Raw genomic sequence first — 21412 nt, forward strand, 5'->3', positions numbered from 1 at the left:
CAAATTATAATAATTTAGAGGGAGGGGCTTTACATTTTCCATTTCAGGGGAGGCTCCTGCTTTCCTTAGCAGACACCTGGCTTTCCAAACATCAACACTCAGGTTCCTGTGCCCTTCCCTGCCCACCTGCAGCTATGGGACCATTCTGAGGCCAGAGAATGCTCTGCTCCCCTCAGAGCCCAGGTGAAACCTCCTCTGCTCACACAGAACTCACCTTTCCCTTTTCTCTCCCCACACAGAACTCACCTTTCCTTTCCTTCTCCCCACACAGAACTCACCTTTCCTTTCCCTCTCCTCACACAGAACTCACCTTTCCCTCTGCCCACACAGAACTCACCTTTCCTTCTCTCCCCACAGAACTCACCTTTCCTTTCCCTCTCCCCACACAGAACTCACCTTTCCTTCTCCTCTCCCCACACAGAACCCACCTTTCCCCACACAGAACTCACCTTTCCCTCTCCTCTGCCCACACAGAACTCACCTTTCCTTCTCTCCCCACACAGAACTCACCTTTCCTTTCCCTTTCCCCACACAGAACTCACCTTTCCCTCTCCTCTCCCCACACAGAACTCACCTTTCCTTTCCCTCTCCCCACACAGCACTCACCTTTCCCTCTCCCCACACAGAACTCACCTTTCCTTTTCCTCTCCCCACACAGAACTCACCTTTCCTTCTCTCCCCACACAGAACTCACCTTTTCTTCTCTCCCCACACAGAACTCACCTTTCCCCTCTCCCCACACAGAACTCACCTTTTCCTCTCCCCACACAGAACTCACCTTTCCTTTCCCTCTCCCCACACAGAACTCACCTTTCCTTCTCTCCCCACACAGAACTCACCTTTCCCTCTCCCCACCCAGAACTCACCTTTCCTTTTCCACCTGCTCTTCCTCCTGTCCTTGGCGGCGCAGCCGTCGCTGCTGGAGCTGCTGTGCTCCGAGCTCTGTGAGTCCGAGTGGCCATCGCTGCTCTCCTCCGAGCCCTCCGACAGCTCCTTCAGCCCATCTGGGATGTCCTTCTGCCAGGGGACACGACAGAGCCACACCAGGGTCACCCCAGGGCCAGGGACAGGGGCAAACCCCAAAAACAGAGGGGTTTGTTCACCAAATTCACCCTTTGAATTTGGTGCCCACCCTGTCCCTGGCACTCACCCTGAGGATGTGCAGGTGCCCATTTTCCCCCTGGCACTCCCCCTGAGGGTGTGCAGGTGCCCGCCCTGCCCTTGGGACTCACCTTGAGGGTGTGTAAGTGCCCATTTTGCCCCGGCACTCACCCTGAGGGTGTGTAGGTGCCCACCCTGCCCCTGGCACTCCCCCTGAGGGTGTCTAAGTGCCCATTTTGCCCCTGGCACTCCCCCTGAGGGTGCAGGTGCCCACCCTGCCCCTGGCACTCACCCTGAAGATGTGCAGGTGCCCATTTTGCCCCTGGCACTCACCTTGAGGGTGTGTAGGTGCCCACCCTGCCCCTGGCACTCACCCTGAGGGTGTGTAGGTGCCCACCCTGCCCCTGGCACTCACCCTGAGGGTGTGCAGGTGCCCATTTTGCCCCTGGCACTCCCCCTGAGGATGATGCAGGTGCCCGCCCTGCCCCTGGCACTCCCCCTGATAATGTGCAGGTGCCCGCCCTGCCCCTGGCACTCACCTTGAGGGTGTAGACGCCCATCCTGCCGGGCACCTTGTAGAAGATGCCCTCCTCCCCGCGGGAGTTGGTGTGCAGCATGGCATTCAGGCAGGCCAGGGGGGACGTCCCGCTGCGAGAGAGAGACCCCATGGGTGAGTGTGCCCACGGGACCCCCGGGCAGCCCCACAGCCCAGAGCAAGCCCCAAATTCCAGATCCAGCACCACAGCCCAGCCCCGGCCCCACAGCCCTGAACCAATCCCACAGTGGGCAGGAGGCCCAAATCCAACCCCAAATCCCAGATCCAGCCCCACAGGCCAGATCTAACCCTACAGCTCAGACCCAGACCCACAGCTCAGACCCCGCCCCACAGCCCAGCCCCAGCCCCAGAGCACAGATCTGACCCCACAGCCCCACAAACCAGATCCAGCCCCACAGCCCAGATCTGACCCAGCCCCACAGCTCAGATCCAGACCCACAGCCCAGCCCCAGCCTCACAGACCAGATCGGACCCCACAGCCCAGATCTGACCCCACAAACCAGATCCAGCCCCGCAGTGCATGGGCAGGAGCCCGGATCCAGCTCCACAGCCCATATCTCACCCTATAGCCCAAATCCAGCCCCACAACCCAGATTCAACTCCATAGCCCACATCTGACCCCACAGCCCCCAGGCAGCCCCACAGAGCATGGACAGGAGCCCACAGATCAAACTTCACAGCCCAAATCCAACCCCACAGCCCAGATCTGATCCCACAGCCCAGATCCAGCCCCACAGCCCAGATCCAGCCCCACAGTGGGCAGGGAGCCCAGATCCAACCCCATAGCTCTGCTCCGACCCCACAGCCCAGATCTGACCCCACAGCCCAAATCCGACCCCACAAACCAGATCCGGCCCCACAGCCCAGATCTCACCCCACAGCCCACATCTGACCCCCCAGCCCAAACCCAGCCCCACAGCCCAGCCTCAGCCCCACAGCCCCCAACCCAGATCCGACCCCACAGCCCAGCCCCACAGCCCAGATCCAGCCCCACAGGCCATATCTCACCCCACAGCCCAGATCTGACCCACAGCCCAGATCTCACCCCACAGCCCCACAGCCCAGCCCCAGCCCCACAGCCCATATCTGACCCCACAGCCCAGCCCCAGCCCCACAGCCCCACAGCCCCACAGCCCAGCCCCAGCCCCGCTCCCAGGGAATGCAAGCTGCAGCAGCACAAGCAGCAATAGGGGAAGCAGTGCAGGGCTGCTGCAGCCCGGGCCAAAAGCAACCAAAAACCCCCTGCAAGGGTCCTCTGACAGACCCCAAAGCAGCCCCAGCTCTGGGGGAGGCTCAGGACAGCTTTTGAGGATGGGCTCCAGAAGGATTCAGAGTTGTGTTGGGGTTTTTTTCCCAAAAAACCACCCAAGTTCTGCTGGAATTGGGGTTGTGGGGAACCAAATGGGGACCAAGGGTGCAATTCCCCCTGGGAAGGGGGAGCTCCCCAATCCCAACCAGATCCATCTTCCCACCAGGGCTGCAGGGGTTTGGGGGTTTGGTTGGCTTTTAACCCATCCTGCTGCAGGCAGGGCCAGCATGGGAGCTGTGTGCCCAGGGAGGGACAGAGGGACCAAATACTGGACACAGAACATCTAACTGGGCACAGGGACCTCAAGCTGGACACAGGGACCTCCAAACTGGACACAGAACCCCAAACTGGACACAGGGACCTCAAATTTGACACAGGAACCCCAAACTGTACACAGAACCCCAAACTGGATTTTTATTTTATTGCCCTTTCACCTGATTTTTTAAATTTTATTGTCCTTTCTCCTGATTCTGGATTTTACTGCCCTTTCTCCTGATTTTCTTGGATTTTATTGCACTTTCTACTGATTTTTAAAAAAAATTATTGCCCTTTTTCCTGTTTTCTTTTTATTTCATTGCCCTTTCTCCAGATTTTATAAAATTTCATTGCCCTTTCTCCTCATTTTGGATTTTATTGCCCTTTCTCCTGATTTTTTTGGATTTCATTGCCCTTTCTCCTCATTTTTAATTTTATTGCCCTTTCCCCTGATTTTTAATTTTATTGCCTTTCTCCTGATTTTTTAAAAATTTTATTGCCTTTTATCCTGATTTTTAAATTTCCCTTTCTCTGGATTTTTTTGGATTTCATTGCCCTTTCTCCTGATTTTTTTTATTGCCCTTTCTCTTGATTTTTTTTAAACTTCATTGCCCCTTCTCCTGATTTTTTTAAATTTTATTGCCCTTTCTCCTGATTTTTTTTAATTTTATTGCCCTTTCTCCCCATTTTGGATTTCATTGCTCTTTCTCCTGATTTTTTTTTTTGTTATCGCCCTTTCTCTTGGTTTTTTTTAAATTTCATTGCCCTTTCTCCTGATTTTTTTGATTTTATTGCCCTTTTTCCTGATCTTTTTTTATTTTATTGCTCTTTCTCCTGATTTTTTTTTTTTAATTTCATTGTCCTTTCTCCTGATTTTTAATTTTTAATTTTATTGCCCTTTCTCCTCATTTTGGATTTTATTGCCTTTTCTCCTGATTTTTTAAAAATATTCTTTAGCTCTGCCCAGCCCCTGCTCCAGCCCAGCCTGCCCAAGGCACCAAGGGAAGCTCCAGACAAAGCCTCGCTGCCTGGATCCAGCTGCCACAGGCACTCAGGGGACAAATTCCCACTTTTCCCTTTGGAGCATCCCCTGTTTCCCCCCATCTCCTGAGAGCCAGGAGCTCTCTGCTGAGGGTGCAGCCACCCCCAGTGCCAGGGCTGGCAGTGCCAGGGCTGGCAGTGCCAGGGCTGGCAGTGCCAGGAGCAGCACAGGGGCAGGGTTAGGGAAGCAGCTCCTGTGCCAGGGTCACATTCCCCAACATGCAGCAGCCCCAAAGCAGCACAAAGCCCACATGCAAAGGCAGGGACAGGGACAGGGACAGGGACAGGGACAGGGACAGGGACAGGGACAGGGACAGGGACAGGGACAGGGAGGAGCTGCCAAGCCCCAGGGTTCCCAGCTGGAAGCACAGCATTACACCGGGGTTACACCAGGGTTACTCCCAGGAGCAGGCTCTGGGCTAGGGAATGGCAAGGGGGGGGGGTGTTAGCAGAGGAGGAGCTCTGGTCTTACCTTCTGCAGGTGGAGTGCAGCCCAAAAAAAGGAGAGAAACACCCCTTTAACAACTTCAGCAAAACAATGGATCATCAATGCACACACACCCCCTCCCTCCTCCCTTCCAGCAGAACCACAGCCCAGGATTTGGGATCCCAGGGGGAGCAGGAAGGATACACCTGCCAGGTGCCTCTCCCCTTCCATCAGAAGCAAACCCCAAGGTTTGGGATCCCAGGGTTTGGGATTCCAGGAGAGGCAGGATACACCTGCCAGGTGCCTCCTTGCACATCCCAGGGTTTGGGATCCCAGGGTTTGGGATCCCAGGGCTTTGGGATCCCAGGGGAGACAGGATACACCTGCCAGGGACCTCCTTGCACATCCCAGGGTTTGGGATCCCAGGGGAGGCAGGATACACCTGCCAGGTGCCTCCCTTTCCACAAGAACCACATCCTGGGGTTTGGGATCCCAGGGATTGGGATCCCAGGGTTTGGGATCCCAGGGGGAGCAGGAAGGATACACCTGCCAGGGGCCTCTCCCCTTCCATCAGAAGCGAACCCCAAGGTTTGGGATCCCAGGGGTTTGGGATCCCAGGGGAGATAGGATACACCTGCCAGGTGCCTCCCTGCACATCCCAGGGGTTTGGGATCCCAGGGGAGGCAGGATACACCTGCCAGGGGCCTCCTTGCACATCCCAGGATTTGGGATCCCAGGGTTTGGGATCCCAGGGGAGGCAGAATATATCTGCCAGGTGCTTCCCTGCACATCGAAGGGTTTGGGAACCCAGGGGAGACAGGATACACCTGCCAGGTGTCTCCTTGCACATCCCAGGGTTTGGGATCCCAGGAGAGGCAGGATATATCTGCCAGGTGCCTCCCTGCACATCCCAGGGTTTGGGATCCCAGGGTTTGGGATCCCAGGGGAGACAGGATACACCTGCCAGGTGCCTCCCTTTCCAGAAGAACCACATCCTGGGTTTTGGGATCCCAGGGTTTGGGATCCCAGGGGGAGCAGGAAGGATACACCTGCCAGGGGCCTCTCCCCTTCCATCAGAAGCGAACCCCAAGGTTTGGGATCCCAGGGGTTTGGGATCCCAGGGGAGATAGGATACACCTGCCAGGTGCCTCCCTGCACATCCCAGGGGTTTGGGATCCCAGGGGAGGCAGGATACACCTGCCAGGGGCCTCCCTTTCCAGAAGAACCACATCCCAGGGTTTGGGATCCCAGGGTTTGGGATCCCAGGGGTTTGGGATCCCAGGGGAGGCAGGATACACCTGCCAGGGGCCTCCCTTTCCAGAAGAACCACATCCTGGGGTTTGGGATCCCAGGGGTTTGGGATCCCAAGGGAGATAGGATACACCTGCCAGGTGCCTCCTTGCACATCCCAGGGTTTGGGATCCCAGGGGGAGCAGGAAGGATACACCTGCCAGGGGCCTCTCCCCTTCCATCAGAAGCAAACCCCAAGGTTTGGGATCCCAGGAGAGGCAGGATACACCTGCCAGGTGCCTTCAACCAGAACCATACCCCAGAGTTTGGGATCCCAGGGGAGGCAGAATATATCTGCCAGGTGCCTCCCTGCACATCCCAGGGTTTGGGAACCCAGGGGAGACAGGATACACCTGCCAGGTGTCTCCTTGCACATCCCAGGGTTTGGGATCCCAGGGTTTGGGATCCCAGGGTTTGGGATCCCAGGGTTTGGGATCCCAGGGGAGACAGGATACACCTGCCAGGTGCCTCCCTGCACATCCCAGGATTTGGGATCCCAGGAGACAGAGGATCAGGGACAGGGACACGTGCCAGGTGCCCCCATAGCAGCTCCCATGTGGAACCTCCTGCCACCTTCACCTGGGGATGAACTCCATGGAAGCCAGGTGAGCCCTGGGGATGTGACCCATGGAGTAGGAACTTACTCACTCCTTGTCCCCCCCTCTGCCCTGCTCCCAGCTCAGCACTGCACCCCAACCTCCCAGTGGAATGCAGCAGGAGCTTCCTTAGCCCAGGGGTGACCCATGGGCTCCCCAGGAATGGAAACCAGTGCCCAACCAAAGAATGGAAACCAGTGCCCATCTTGGCTGGCACACCAGGATTTGGGGGTTCCTGGAGTGACCCAGAGCACCTCAGTGCCTCACTCTGCACCCTGAGGGGGATCTCTGCCTGCACACCGGGATTTGGGGGTTCCTGGAGCTCCTGGGTGCCCCCAGGACACCTCAGTGCCTCACTCTGCACCCCAAAGGGAATCTCTGCTCGCACACCAGGATTTTGGGGGTTCCCAGAGTGCCCCCAGGGCACCTCAGTGCCTCACTCAGCACCAGCCCTGCCACAGCAGCACCCCAAGGGGGATCACTGCTTGCACACCAGGATTTGGGGGTTCCTGGAGCTGCTGAGAGCCCCTAGAACACCTCAGTGCCTCATTCTGCACCCCAAGGGGGATCTCTGCCTGCACACCAGGATTCTGGGGTTCCTGAAGCTCCTGAGTGCCCCCAGGACACCTCAGTGCCTCACTCTGCACCCCAAGGGGGATCACTGCTTGCACACCAGGATTTGGGGTTCCTGGAGCACCCCCAGAGCAGGAATGGGTGCAGGATCACAGGGAGATGCAGTTCAGGAGCCACACAACCCCTGAGATCTTCTCCTGGAGAGCCCAGCAGAAACCTGGGGATGGGGATCAGTGTGGAGATCAGCACAAAGCTCTCAGAACACGCTGAACCCGACTAATTAACAGCTCTAATTAAGGATCTGTCAGCAGGACCTCATGTGGGCTGCAGGAACATCAGAGAGCGGCCCATGAGCAGTCCTGGCTGGCAGGAAATCCCTGGCTGACCAGTCCATCTCCAGTCTGACCAGTCCCCCTCCAGGCTGACCAGTCCATCTCCAGGCTGACCAGTTCCCCTCCAGGCTGACCAGTCCATCTCCAGTCTGACCAGTCCCCCTCCAGGCTGACCAGTCCATCTCCAGGCTGACCAGTCCCCCTCCAGGCTGACCAGTCCATCTCCAGGCTGACCAGTCCCCCTCCAGGCTGACCAGTCCCCCTCCAGGCTGACCAGTCCCCCTCCAGGCTGACCAGTCCATCTCCAGGCTGACCAGTCCATCTCCAGGCTGACCAGTCCATCTCCAGACTGACCAGTCCATCTCCAGGCTGACCAGTGAGCTCCAGTCTGACTGAACTACAGTTGGTGAATTTGAATTAACACTATTTAGTTCAACACTATTCAGTCTAACACTATTCAGTTTAGTTTAACACTAGTTTAACAATGTTTAGTTTAACACTCGTTTAACACTATCTAGTTTAACACTTTAATTTAACACTATCTAGTTTAACACTTTAATTTAACACTATCTAGTTTAGTTTAACACTATTTAGTTTAGTTTAACACTATCTAGTTTAGTTTAACACTATTCTGTTTAGTTTAATACTATCTAGTTTAACACTATTTAGTTTAGTTTAACACTATCTAGTTTAGTTTAACACTATTTAAGTTTAACACTATTCAGTTTAGTTTAACACTATCTAGTTTAACAAAGTTTAGTTTAACACTATCTAGTTTAACACTATTTAGTTTAACACTATTTAGTTTAACATCACCTAGTTTAACACTACCCAGTTCAGTTTAACACTATCCAGTTCAGTTTAACGCTACCCAGTTCAGTTTAACGCTACCCAGTTCAGTTTAACACTATCCAGTTCAGTTTAACACTACCCAGTTCAGGTTAACACCATCCAGTTCAGTTTAACGCTATCCAGTTCAGTTTAACCTGTTTAGTTCAGTTTAACACTACCCAGTTCAGTTTAACACTACCCAGTTCAGTTTAACACTGTTTAGTTTAACACCATCCAGTTCAGTTTAACACTATCCAGTTCAGTTTAACACTACCCAGTTCAGTTTAACGCTACCCAGTTCAGTTTAACACTGTTTAGTTTAACACCATCCAGTTCAGTTTAACACTATCCAGTTCAGTTTAACACTACCCAGTTCAGTTTAACACTACCCAGTTCAGTTTAACCTGTTTAGTTCAGTTTAACCTGTTTAGTTCAGTTTAACCTGTTTAGTTCAGTTTAACACTACCCAGTTCAGTTTGACACCATCCAGTTCAGTTTAACCTGTTTAGTTCAGTTTAATCTGTTTAGTTCAGTTTAACACTATCCAGTCCAGTTTAACACTACCCAGTTTAGTTTAACACTACCCAGTTCAGTTTAACACTACCCAGTTCAGTTTAACACTACCCAGTTCAGTTTAACACTACCCAGTTCAGTTTAACACTACCCAGTTCAGTTTAACACTACCCAGTTCAGTTTAACCTGTTTAGTTCAGTTTAACACTATCCAGTTCAGTTTAACACTACCCAGTTCAGTTTAACGCTACCCAGCTCAGTTTAACACTACCCAGTTCAGTTTAACACTACCCAGTTCAGTTTAACACTACCCAGTTCAGTTTAACACTACCCAGCTCAGTTTAACACTACCCAGTTCAGTTTAACGCTACCCAGCTCAGTTTAACACTACCCAGTTCAGTTTAACACTACCCAGTTCAGTTTAACGCTACCCAGTTCAGTTTAACGCTGTTTAGTCTGAAGGGATACTTTGCACTTCCCACGGATTACTGCTGCTCACAGATCCCTGGGAGAGCTGGCTCCCTGCAGGATTCCAGGAGTCTGGAATTGCAGCAGCTCAGGAGCTGCTCCATGCCCAGAGCAGAGGGGTTCCATGGAGCTGCATCCCACCAGGCTGCCAGCAATGTCCCTAAGGAATAACCACACACCCACACAGGCAACACAAGGGAGAACAGCACCAAAAATCCAGTTTGCCATGTGAGAATCTTTAACTGAGGTGGCTCTGTTACTCTCCGGGTAACTCTTAGGTCAAACTGAGCATTCACTTATTTTTTAAAGCAGAAATTAATTTTTTTTTATGTTTCCTTCAGTCCCTGAAGCCCCTGACCAGGGCTGGGTTACCCTATAAAGGAGCTGCAACTACATCCTTTTTTTTTATCCTTTTATCCTCTAAAGGAGCTGCAGCCAGGTCCTTTATTTTATCCTATAAAGGAGCTGCAGCCAAGCCCTTTTTTTATTTTCTATAAAGGAGCTGCAGCCAGGTCCTTTATTTTATCCTACAAAGGAGCTGCAGTCAAGTCCTTTATTTTATCCTATAAAGGAGCTGCAGCCAAGTTCTTTTTTTTTTAATCCTTATATCCTATAAAGGAGCTGCAGCCAGGTCCTTTATTTTATCCTACAAAGGAGCTGCAGCCAGGTCCTTTATTTTATCCTATAAAGGAGCTGCAGCCAGGTCCTTTATTTTATCCTATAAAGGAGCTGCAGCCAGGTCCTTTATTTTATCCTATAAAGGAGCTGCAGCCAAGCCCTGCACACCTGGGAATCAGGGATGCTCTTACCCAGCTCAGTGGGGAAAAGCACTTGGGAGCTGTTTACAAACAGGACCCAGACTCCAAACCTGGAATATTTCAGCCCCAAAACTCCTCAGGAGCTGGGAGTTAACAGCAAACTGGTTAACACCAAGCTGGAAGCAGAGCACCAGAGGGTTTTCCTGCTTTACTCAACTCACCTGATTTCCTTAAGTCCTTCTTTCTGGATAACTTGAAGGATCTCTTTATGGCTCATGGGTGTGTTGGGATATTTCTCCAGGACCTGGCAAGAAAGAGGAGATTGAGAGGAAGTTATTCCTTTGCATTCTGATTTTACATCTGATTTTACATTTAATTTTACACTAAATTTTCATTTAATGGCAGTTATTCCTTTGTATTCTGAATTTACATTTAACTGCACCAAAACCTCTATTTTAGGTATTTATTACTTTTATTTATGTCACAGTCTCACAGCAGTGAGTTCTGCAGTTCTTCACTAACAAGGCACAAAAATGACCAACTATCTCTTGTACAAGGTCTTTTAAGGCTAAATTACCTAATTAAGAAATTACTTTCACTTTTAACTGAATAACTGATCCCTCAAAGTTCACAGGGTGGGCTTTTCTGTCCAGGTACAAAATACCACCCAAACCCATGGAAAAGAAAGTAAAGAAGGAGAAGAAGGTGAGGAAGATGAAGGTGAGGAAGGAGAAGGAGAAGAACCAAGTAAAGAAGAAGGAGAAGAAGGTGAGGAAGATGAAGGTGAGGAAGGAGAAGGAGAAGAAGAAGATGGTGAGGGAGAAGAAGGGAGAAGAAGGAAGAAGAACAAATAAAGAAGAAGGAGAAGAAGAATGTGAGGAAGGAGAAGAATGAGAAGAACAAGGTAAAGAAGAAGAAGGTGAGGAAGGAGAAGAAGGTGAAGGAGAAGAACAAAGTAAAGAAGAAGGAGAAGAAAAAGGAGAAGAAGATGAGGAAGAAGAAGAAAGTGGTGAGGGACAAGGAGAAGAACAAAGTAAAGAAGAAGGAGAAGAAGAAGAAGGTGAAGAAGGAGCAGCCTCCACCCTAAAACCTCCATCCTGCCCCATATTTATTACCATATTCTAAACCCCAAACTCTGAGTTTTCCACCCTGTGATTTCACACACTTCTACCCAACTCCACACCCACAATCCCAGTGCTCTCAATCAATTCTGGAAGCTTCTCCACAGCCTCAGGTCAAACGCAGTGCTCTCCTGGGGGTCAGAGTGTGTCAGCACAGAAAGTCTGAAATTCCCAGCACAGAAAGCCTGAAACTCTCAGCACCCACCGCCCCAGCAAGGGGCTGTTTGAAACGCTCTGCACACACCGAGTTCCCAACTCTGGCCCTCAGAAATGGGTTTTTTGTTGCAGTGCCCCAGCAGCAGCCCTGCCACAGCCCCCGGGGTCCCTGGGCTGCTCCCGGGGCTCAGGCAGGCGGGGCTGCAGCCCAGGGAGCTGCTGCAGCAGGCAGATGCCACTCACCACACGTCACCGGGATATTTCAGGACATTTCAGGCCATATTCGTGCTGGGGAGGGGGGATGGGCAGGAAATGCCTCGTTTCCGCCTTAATCATCAGCTCTGACCCGAGCCCAACATCGAAGGCCAGGCCTGACTTAGGCCCAGCACAAACCCGGGGGGACTCTGCAGAAGGACAGGAGCAGCTCCCACTCCTCTCTTGAGCAGAACCCCCAGCTCTGCAGGACCCTGCCCCTCATTCCCTCAGGGATCCATCCCAAGGTTATCCCAGTCCCCTGAGTTTATCCCACTCCCCTCATTCCCTCAGGGATCCATCCCCAGCTCATCCCAGTCTCAGGGATCTCCAGCTTATCCCACTCCCCTCATTCCCTCAGGGATCCATCCCCAGGTTATCCCAGTCCCCTCATTCCCTCAGGGATCCCCAGCTTATCCCAGTCCCCTCAGGGATACCCAGGTTTATTCCAGTCCCCTCATTCCCTCAGGGATCCCCAGGTTATCCCATTCTCTCAGGGATACCCAGGTTTATCCCATTCCCCTCATTCCCTCAGGGATCCATCCCCAGCTTATCCCAGTCCCTTCATTCCCTCAGGGATCCATCCCCAGGTTATCCCAGTCCCCTCATTCCCTCACGGACCCCCAGGTTATCCCAATCCCTTCATTCCCTCAGGGATCCCCAGGTTATCCCAATCCCCTCAGGGATCCCCAGCTTATCCCAGTCCCCTCATTCCCTCACGGACCCCCAGGTTATCCCAGTCCCCTCATTCCCTCAGGGATCCATCCCCAGCTTATCCCAGTCCCCTCAGGGATCCCCAGCTTATTCCAGTCCCCTCAGGGATTCTCAGTTTATCCCAGTCCCCTCATTCCCTCAGGGATCCCCAGTTTATCCCAGTCCCCTCAGGGATCCCAGGTTACCCCAGTCCCCTCAGGAATCCCCAGTTTATCCCAGTCCAGCTCTGCTGGAAAGGCTCTGCCAGGCCCTGCTGAGCTGCCGCACCTCCCTGCTCCCACAACAAATCCCTGCATGCAGCTCTGGATGCTCCAGCTGATGGCCCCATCCTGGAAAATCTCTTTTTAATGCTGTTAAATCCTGACTTTCACAGAACCATGGGCCGGTTTGGGTGGGAAGGGCCTCAAAGCCCATCCAGGGCCATGGCAGGGATCCTTCAGCATCCCAGGTGACTCCAAGCCCTGCCAGCCTGGCCTTGGGAAATCTCTGAGTGATGCATTTGGGAAATCTCTGGGAGATGCATTTGGGAAAGCTCTGAGAGATGCATTTAAGAAAGCTCTGAGTGATGCATTTAGGAAAGCTCTGAGTGATGCATTCAGGAAAGCTCTGAGTGATGCATTCGGGAAATCTCTGAGTGATGCATTTAGGAAATCTCTGAGTGATGCATTTGGGAAAGCTCTGAGTGATGCATTTGGGAAAGCTCTGAGAGATGCATTCGGGAAAGCTCTGAGAGATGCATTTGGGAAAGCTCTGAGAGATGCATTTAGGAAAGCTCTGAGTGATGCATTTGGGAAAGCTCTGAGTGATGCATTCAGGAAATCTCTGAGAGATGCATTTGGGAAAGCTCTGAGTGATGCATTTGGGAAAGCTCTGGGAGATGCAAGTGCTGCCCACATAAACCTGGATCATGCCAGTGTTCACAATTAAAACCTGTGTTTGAAGTGGTTGGGGTTTTCTGGAGGTGTTTTTATCAGCCCATCAAGGTTTAATGGGGTTGTTTGGGGGTGTTTTTATCAGCCCATCAAGGTTTAATGGGGTTGTTTGGGGGTGTTTTTATCAGCCCATCAAGGTTTAATCCAGAGATCCTCCACAGCTGGATGTGAAGGAGAACCTCAGCCCAGGAAAGCTTTGGCAAAAATGCACTTTGGAATTCCTCCTGTTGGTTATTCCCTTATGCAAAGAGGGATTTAAAAGTGATGTTATAAACACAAGCAGCACTTCCACTCGTGTTCCTTGCTGGAAATAGACCCTAAACTTCCTAAATCCACGAATGCACAGCAGCTGAGCAGCTCCCACCTGGCTCAGACAAGCTCTGCAAGGCCAGGCAGCAAAACCTGATCATCTGGTTCCACCTCAGCCTCACATCCAGGAGGGAATTCCAGCTGCAGCCACCATGGAGGTGGGAGAAGCTGCCCATCTGCTGCCAGCAGGGCATCACCCTGCAATGCCAGCCTGGCACACAAGCGGGTCAGCCCCAAAGAGCCCCAGTGGATGTGAAATTGCTGCTCAGTCACCCCCAGAAAACACAACAGGAGCCCCAGGGGGATGAAGGACTTGACCCAGATTGCAGGATCTGCTCCACTCATCCCATTAGGGAAATGCTGGCCAGGAATTAGGCAGAAAGGAGGTCAGGGAGGGATGGACAATCCTGTGGCATCAGGAGCCAGGTGCCACTAAAGGGCACGTTTCACACTGAGCTGGCACAGGGCTGGCAAGGGCTGGAGCAGCAGCAGGGGAGGGAGATCCCAGAGCCACCTCCTTCCCTGGGGACAAGGACAGGAACCTGCTCAGCTGGGAGATCCCAGAGCCACCTCCTTCCTTGGGGACATCCCTGCCCAGCTGGGAGATCCCAGAGCCACCTCCTTCCCTGGGGACAGGGACAGGAACCTGCTCATCTGAGAGATCCCAGAGCCACCTCCTTCCCTGGGGACATCCCTGTCCAACTGGGAGATCCCAGAGCCACCTCCTTCCCTGGGGACATCCCTGCCCAAATGGGAGATCCCAGAGCCACCTCCCTCCCTGGGGACAAGGACAGGAACCTGCTCAGCTGGAGATCCCAGAGCCACCTCCTTCCTTGGGGACACTGTCCCATTGTCACCATTTCCCACTGTCACCACTGTCACAGTGTCACCATTTCCCATTGTCACCATCTCCCATTGTCACCACTGTCACTGTGTCACCATTTCCCATTGTCACCACTGTCACTGTGTCACCATTTCCCACTGCCACCGTGTCACCATGTCACCATTTCCCATTGTCACACTGTCACCATTTCCCATTGTCCCAATCGCACCATGTCACCATTTCCCACTGTCACCACTGTCACCCCTGTCCCACTGTCACCGTGTCACCATTTCCCATTGTCCCAATTTCACTGTGTCACCATTTCCCACTGTCACCACTGTCACCGTGTCACCATCTCCCATTGTCACCGTGTCACTGTGTCACCATTTCCCACTGTCACCACTGTCACAGTGTCACCCTTTCCCATTGTCACACTGTCACCATTTCCCATTGTCCCAATCGCACCATGTCACCATTTCCCACTGTCACCACTGTCACCCCTGTCCCACTGTCACCGTGTCACCATTTCCCACTGTCACCACTGTCAGCGTCACCATCTCCCATTGTCACCATTGTCACCAATGTCACCACTGTCACAGTGTCACCATTTCCCATTGTCACCATGTCACCCTTTCCCACTGTCACCACTGTCACCGTGTCACCCTTTCCCACTGTCACCGTGTCACCCTTTCCCACTGTCACCACTGTTACAGCGTCACCATTTCCCATTGTCACCGTGTCACCATTTCCCACTGTCACCACTGTCACCGTGTCACCATTTCCCATTGTCACCATGTCACCATTTCCCATTGTCACCACTGTCACAGTGTCACCCTTTCCCATTGTCACCGTGTCACCCTTTCCCACTGTCACCACTGTCCAAATGTCACCATTTCCCATTGTCACCACTGTCACCGTGTCACCACTTCCCATTGTCACCATGTCACCGTGTCACCCTTTCCCATTGTCACCACTGTCCCAATGTCACCCTTTCCCATTGTCACCACTGTCAGTGTCACCATTTCCCACTGTCACCACTGTCACAGTGTCACCATTTCCCACTGTCACCACTGTCACCACTGTCACCATTTCCCACTGTCACCACTGTCAGTGTCACCATTTCCCACTGTCACCACTGTCACAGTGTCACCATTTCCCACTGTCACCACTGTCACCACTGTCACCATTTCCCACTGTCACCACTGTCACTGTGTCACCATTTCCCATTGTCACTGTGTCACCATTTCCCATTGTCACCACTGTCACCATGTCACCATTTCCCATTGTCACCATGTCACCATTTCCCACTGTCACCACTGTCACCGTGTCACCATTTCCCACTGTCACCATGTCACTGTGTCACCATTTCCCACTGCCACCGTGTCACCATTTCCCATTGTCACCACTGTCACCGTGTCACCATTTCCCATTGTCACCATTTCCCATTGTATTGTCACCACTGTCACCATTTCCCATTGTCACCACTGTCACCCCTGTCCCACTGTCACCACTGTCACCATTTCCCACTGTCACCACTGTCACTGTGTCACCATTTCCCATTGTCACCACTGTCACCGTGTCACCATTTCCCACTGTCACCACTGTCAGTGTCACCCTTTCCCACTGTCACCACTGTCACCGTGTCACCATTTCCCACTGTCACCGTGTCACCCTTTCCCACTGTCACCACTGTCACAGTGTCACCATTTCCCATGGTGTGCTGTATTTTGTTGCTGTTCATTGACTGAGCCAGTATTAATAAAACACACTCAAACTCACAACTCAGAGATAAATATCCCTTCCCATCTGCAGCACAGGGGAAGCCTCAGCCCTCATCCCTTCCTTCCAAGGCTGGAAAACACCAAAAGCTGCCCACAGACCTGGAGCAAACAGCAGCTCAAAGATGGACAGGAAGCCTCAGTGGCCTGAAGTGTCACAAAAATGACATTTGAAGGATATTTGGTGCCCTGTTAAGGGAAGCGTGACAAGAAATGACATTTGAAGCACATTTAAGGGAAGTGTGTGCTGGTTTTTGGAGGTTTTTTTTGGTTTTGTTTCTTAATTTTTGTTATGGTTGGGATTGAAGTGTTAGAGATAGTATTTCGTGTTTAGGTCTAGATGTTGATTATTTTATATTTATATCATAAATTGACAGTTTGATAGTATTATATTAATAAATTATTCCCAGAATGGCCAGGTTGGAAGAGACTTTAAATATCGAGTCCAACCCAACCCCATAACTCAACTCAACCCTGGCACCCAGTGCCATATCCAGCTTTCCTTAAACACACCCAGGGATGGGGACTCCAGCAGTGGGTAAATAAAATGGTTCACTGTTTTTTGTTATAAGGATTTTAAGGTTAAACTACTTAATTAAGAAATTATATTTAAATTATTTTTACTTTTACCTTAAGAATTAATCACCTAAAGTTTGTAATGTGGTTTTTTTGGCTAATTATAAAATATTATTTAAATTACTGAAGAAGGAAGAAAGTGAAGGATTAGTTTTTGTTTTAAATTTTTTATTTTGCTTTATATATATTACTATATTTTAAAGTTTTTAACTTAGTGATGTTATACACTTTTAATCAAATTATACACTCATAATTTTAGTGCTATTAATTAATTTTTGAAGTTTTTTCTATGGCTTCAGATCAAATGCAGCATTTTCTTGTGGGTCTGTGCCCTTCAGCACAGAAAATTTAAAATTCTCAGCATCCAGGACTCCAACACTCTTTGCCCTCCACTCTGACTACTCCAAACAGAGCCAGAGAAGCAGAAAAACGGAAAATGATAGAAAAAGCAAATCCACACCTCAAGCATTGTGGTGTGACTGGGAGCAGCTGCCAGTGAGGACCAGCCCACACTGGGGCTGCACAATCTGAATTTTCACAACATCACACCACCACTCAGCCTGGGCCACACTGGGGCTGCACAATCTGAATTTCCCTCTTTCCATAAACATACCATGGGAAAACACAACCCCAGGATTACCAGAGACAGAAAAAGACCCAATGGTTCTTCTGCTTCTGAGGCAGAATCAGATGCAGGCACGTGAGAGCAGGATGAAGGAGAAAGCCTGAACCTCCCTGAACGCCAACGCCCTCCAAAGGGAGCTCAGAACCTTTCCATGAGAGACTGGGCAGAGCTGAGAACCATTCCATTGGGCAGAACCCAAAATCATTCCATGAGAGACTGGGCAGAGCTCAGAACCTTTCCGTGAGAGACTGGGCAGAGCTCAGAACCATTCCATTGGACACAACTCAGAACCATTCCATGAAATATTGGGCAGAACCCAAAACCATTCCATGAGAGACTGCACAGAACTCAAAACCATTCCATTGGACAGAACTCAAAATCATTCCATGACAGATTGGACAGAGCTCAGAACCATTCCATGAAATATTGGACAGAACTCAGAACCATTCCATGAGAGACTGGACAGAACTCAAAACTATTCCATGAGAGTTTGGACAGAGCTCAGAACCATTCCAAGAAATATTGGACAGAACTGAGAACCATTCCATGAAAGACTGGACAGAACTCAAAACCATTCCATTGGACAGAACCCAAAACCATTCCATGAGAGACTGCACAGAACTCAAAACCATTCCATGAAATATTGAACAGAGCTCAGAACCATTCCATGAAATATTGGACAGAACCATTCCATGAGAGATTGGACAGAACTCAAAACCATTCCCTGAAATATTGGACAGAACCCAAAACTATTCTATGACAGACTGGACAGAACTCAGAACCATTCCACTGGACAGAACCCAAAACCATTCCATGATAGAATGGTCAGAACTCAAAATAATTCCCTGAAATATTGGGCAGAACCCAAAACCATTCCATTGGACAGAACTCAGAACCATTCTATGAGAGACAGCCCCCTCTCCCTGCTCTGCACATCCCAGGGCTTTCCCAGCTGCTCTGCCACCCTGGCAAAGGTGGGCAGCCCTGCCAAGCCCAGAGCCAGCCCCTGGGGCAGCTGCTGAACTGCTAATTGGGCTTGTAATTACAATCAAAGCAGCCCCACCTATGAGAAACGGGCTTCACTGCCCATTCACTGTACCTGCACAGCCACAGCTGCAGGGGTGCCATCTGCAGCACCTCAGAGCCCTGCACGAGGTTAAAATTCCCAGCAGGAGCAAAGGAACTTGGAAATGAGTGTTGCAAACAGCAGGCCAATAATGGGATTATTGTGACTGGAAGGAGGATTTTGCAGTCTGCTGCTTTGCTGCAGCCATCAGAGGGGATTACACTTCCCCCTCACCCTGCACAGGTTCTGTCTCCACACAGGAACCATTTCTAATCCTCCATTTGTGGGTCAGAGATGCCCAGGATGAGCTGAAAGCAGATTTCAGCTCACTGCAACTCCCAGGAGCAGAAGTGCAGGTGGCAGAGGATGAGGCTGAGCCCAGAGCTGCAATCTGGCTTTACTGGGAAGTGAGGGAATCCCAGAGTCCCTGAGGCTGAAAATCCCTCCAAAGCATCCAGTGCCAGCTGTGCCCAATGCCCACCTTGTGCCCAGCCCAGGGCACTCAGTGCCACATCTACTGGGGATTATTTAGTAGATTTGAATTGTTCTGAATTGTGACATTCTGAATCTTCTGAGCCACCTCACCTGGCTGGTGCTGCTGGTGCCAGTTGGAACGGAGACACAGAATCCCTGAGGCTGGGAAAGAGCTCACAGACATTGAATCCAACCTGTGCCCAATGCCCACCTTGTGCCCAGCCCAGAGCACTCAGTGCCACATCCAGGTGCCACCTGCAGGGATGGGCACTGCCAACCTCCCTGGGCAGCCCCTGCCAAGGCCTGAGCATCCTTTCCATGCAGAAATTCCTGGTGTCCACCCTGAGCCTGCCCTGGCCCAGCCTGAGGCCATTTCCCCTTGTCCTGTCCCTGTTCCCTGGCTGTCCCCTCCTGGCAGGGACTTGTGCAGAGCCACAAGGTCCCCCCTGAGCCTCCTTTTCTCCAGGCTGAGCCCCTTCCCAGCTCCCTCAGCCTCTCCTGGGGCTCCATTCCCTTCCCAGCTCCCTCAGCCTCTCCTGGGGCTCCATTCCCTTCCCAGCTCCCTCAGCCCCTCCTGGGGCTCCATTCCCTTCCCAGCTCCCTCAGCCCGTCCTGGGGCTCCATTCCCTTCCCAGCTCCCTCAGCCCCTCCTGGGGCTCCATTCCCATCCCAGCTCCATCCCCTCCAGGTCTCTCCTGTCAGGTCTCCAGCACGCAGTTGGGGGCACCTGATTTTCCTGAAATCCTTCAGGAAAAGCATGAAAAAAAATTCAGGAAAAATCCCTCCTAGAGCTGCAGCTGCCTGGGGATGTGTGTGAGTGAGGAGTGAAGCAGAGTGCCCTTCTCCACGGACGTGTGCCAGGCTCTGTGCCAAGCCCTGCCCAGGCAGGAGCTGCTGCCCTGGAAGCAGTGCCAAGGTGATTCCCTGGCATCACACACAGAGCTGTGTCAGAGCTGGGGCCACCACCTGCCCTGGCCCTCAGGAACCTCTGCAAAGGCATTTCACAGCTGGGACAGAGCAGCCCTCACCTCAGCACCGGGTCTGCCTTGGAAATGCATCCTCAGCCACAGGCTGGAATCAGGGAAGGAGCTGTGATAATCCCCAGGGGCTAAAAACCAAACAAAGCACCACCAAAAAGCCCAACAGAGCAACAAACAATCCCTCCAGAAAAAAAAAAAAAAAAAAAAAAACCAAAAAAACCCAAAAAAAACCAAACAAAACAGGAAGGCTTTACCAGCTTCAGGTATCAGCTCATTCTGCAAGCTGGGATTAACCCTGAACCTCCCTGAGATGTGTCAAACCTTGCCAGGCTCTCCAGGAGGAGCCTGCTGGGCTCCACAGCAGCCTCCAGACATTTCCCAGGGAAAATAAGGGAGGAGAGAGAGCTGTGGAGAACAGGAGGCACCAAGGTGAGCAGAGGATGGAGCAGCTCTGCTGGAGGAAAGGCTGGCAGAGCTGGGATTGCTCACCTGGAGAAGGGAAAGCTCTGGGGTGGCCTTGCAGGGCCTGAAGGGGAAAGATGGAGAAAGAATTTACCAAAATGGTCCCAAGAAAGATGAACCAAAATGGTCCCAAAATGAACCCAGGGTGAACCAAAATGTCCCAAAATGAACCCCAGATGGACCAAAATGGGCCCAAAATGCACACCCAGGCACAGGGTCTGTCACTGTGATCAGTTCTGCTCCATTTGCACCTTGCAGTTCATTGTCCCATTCCAGCTTTAGCCCCTGCAGTCCCATCCCTGTTTTTCTCTCTCCTGTTTGTGCTCCTGGGCTGAGATTTGGATCATCTGTCCTTGGTGCCCAGCTGGAGCAGGAATGGTTTTGTGTCCCTGCTCTGTGCCCAGAGCTCAGCATGCCCTGGTATCAAACCCAGACCCACACACTAAAGCAGCACAGAATGGGAAAAATAGAAAAGCCAAAGCTGAGGCACCATGGGCACCCTGTGCCAGGGCCTGCCCACCCTGCCAGGGAACAATTCCTCATTCCCAAGATCCCATCCATCCCTGCCCTCTGGCACTGGGAGCCATTCCCTGGCTCCTGTCCCTCCATCCCTGTCCCCAGTCCCTCTGCAGCTCTCCTGGAGCCCCTTTAGGCCCTGCAGGGGCTCTGAGCTCTCCCTGGATCCTTCTCCCATCCAGGTGGGCACCCCCAGCTCTCCCAGCCTGGCTCCAGGCCTGGGTGCAGGATCACAGCCTGGCACTGCTCTGGGTGCAGGATCACAACCTGAGCCTGCCACAACTCCAGCCCTGGCACAGCCTGAACACAAACTGGGTGCTGCCATCCCCTCAACTGCCAGCAGCAGCTTTTGCCCTCTTGCAGGTGGGTTTGGAACTGTAAATCACCAAGTCCTGACCCAGCAGCAGTTTCCCCCTCCTGCAGGTGAATTTGGAGCTGCAGGACCCCAGGCCTGTCCCAGCACCTCCTGCAGGTGAATTTGGAGCTGCAGGACCCCAGCTCTGTCCCAGCACCTCCTGCAGGTGAATTTGGAGCTGCAGGACCCCAGCCCTGTCCCAGCACCTCCTGCAGGAGAATTTG

General features: G+C 51.9%; 1 protein-coding gene across 2 annotated transcripts in view; it reads right to left on the reverse strand.

Moving 5' to 3' along the window:
* The window catches only part of ASXL2 (ASXL transcriptional regulator 2), a 42908-nt gene that overhangs the window by 18182 nt on the left and 3314 nt on the right, over window positions 1-21412 (reverse strand). The window contains exons 2-4 of one of the 2 annotated variants that reach the window (XM_074536325.1): window positions 10271-10353; window positions 1641-1749; window positions 867-1017 (exon numbers count right to left, since the gene is read on the reverse strand). In XM_074536325.1, coding sequence (XP_074392426.1) covers window positions 867-1017; window positions 1641-1749; window positions 10271-10353 — 343 coding nt within the window. Of the gene's footprint in view, window positions 1-866; window positions 1018-1640; window positions 1750-4734; window positions 4858-10270; window positions 10354-21412 lie in introns of those variants that run through there. The other variant, XM_074536326.1, reaches the window with a different exon arrangement.

The sequence above is a fragment of the Zonotrichia albicollis genome, chromosome 3 (genome assembly GCF_047830755.1).
Source record: "Zonotrichia albicollis isolate bZonAlb1 chromosome 3, bZonAlb1.hap1, whole genome shotgun sequence".
Classification (NCBI taxonomy): Eukaryota; Metazoa; Chordata; class Aves; order Passeriformes; family Passerellidae; genus Zonotrichia; species Zonotrichia albicollis.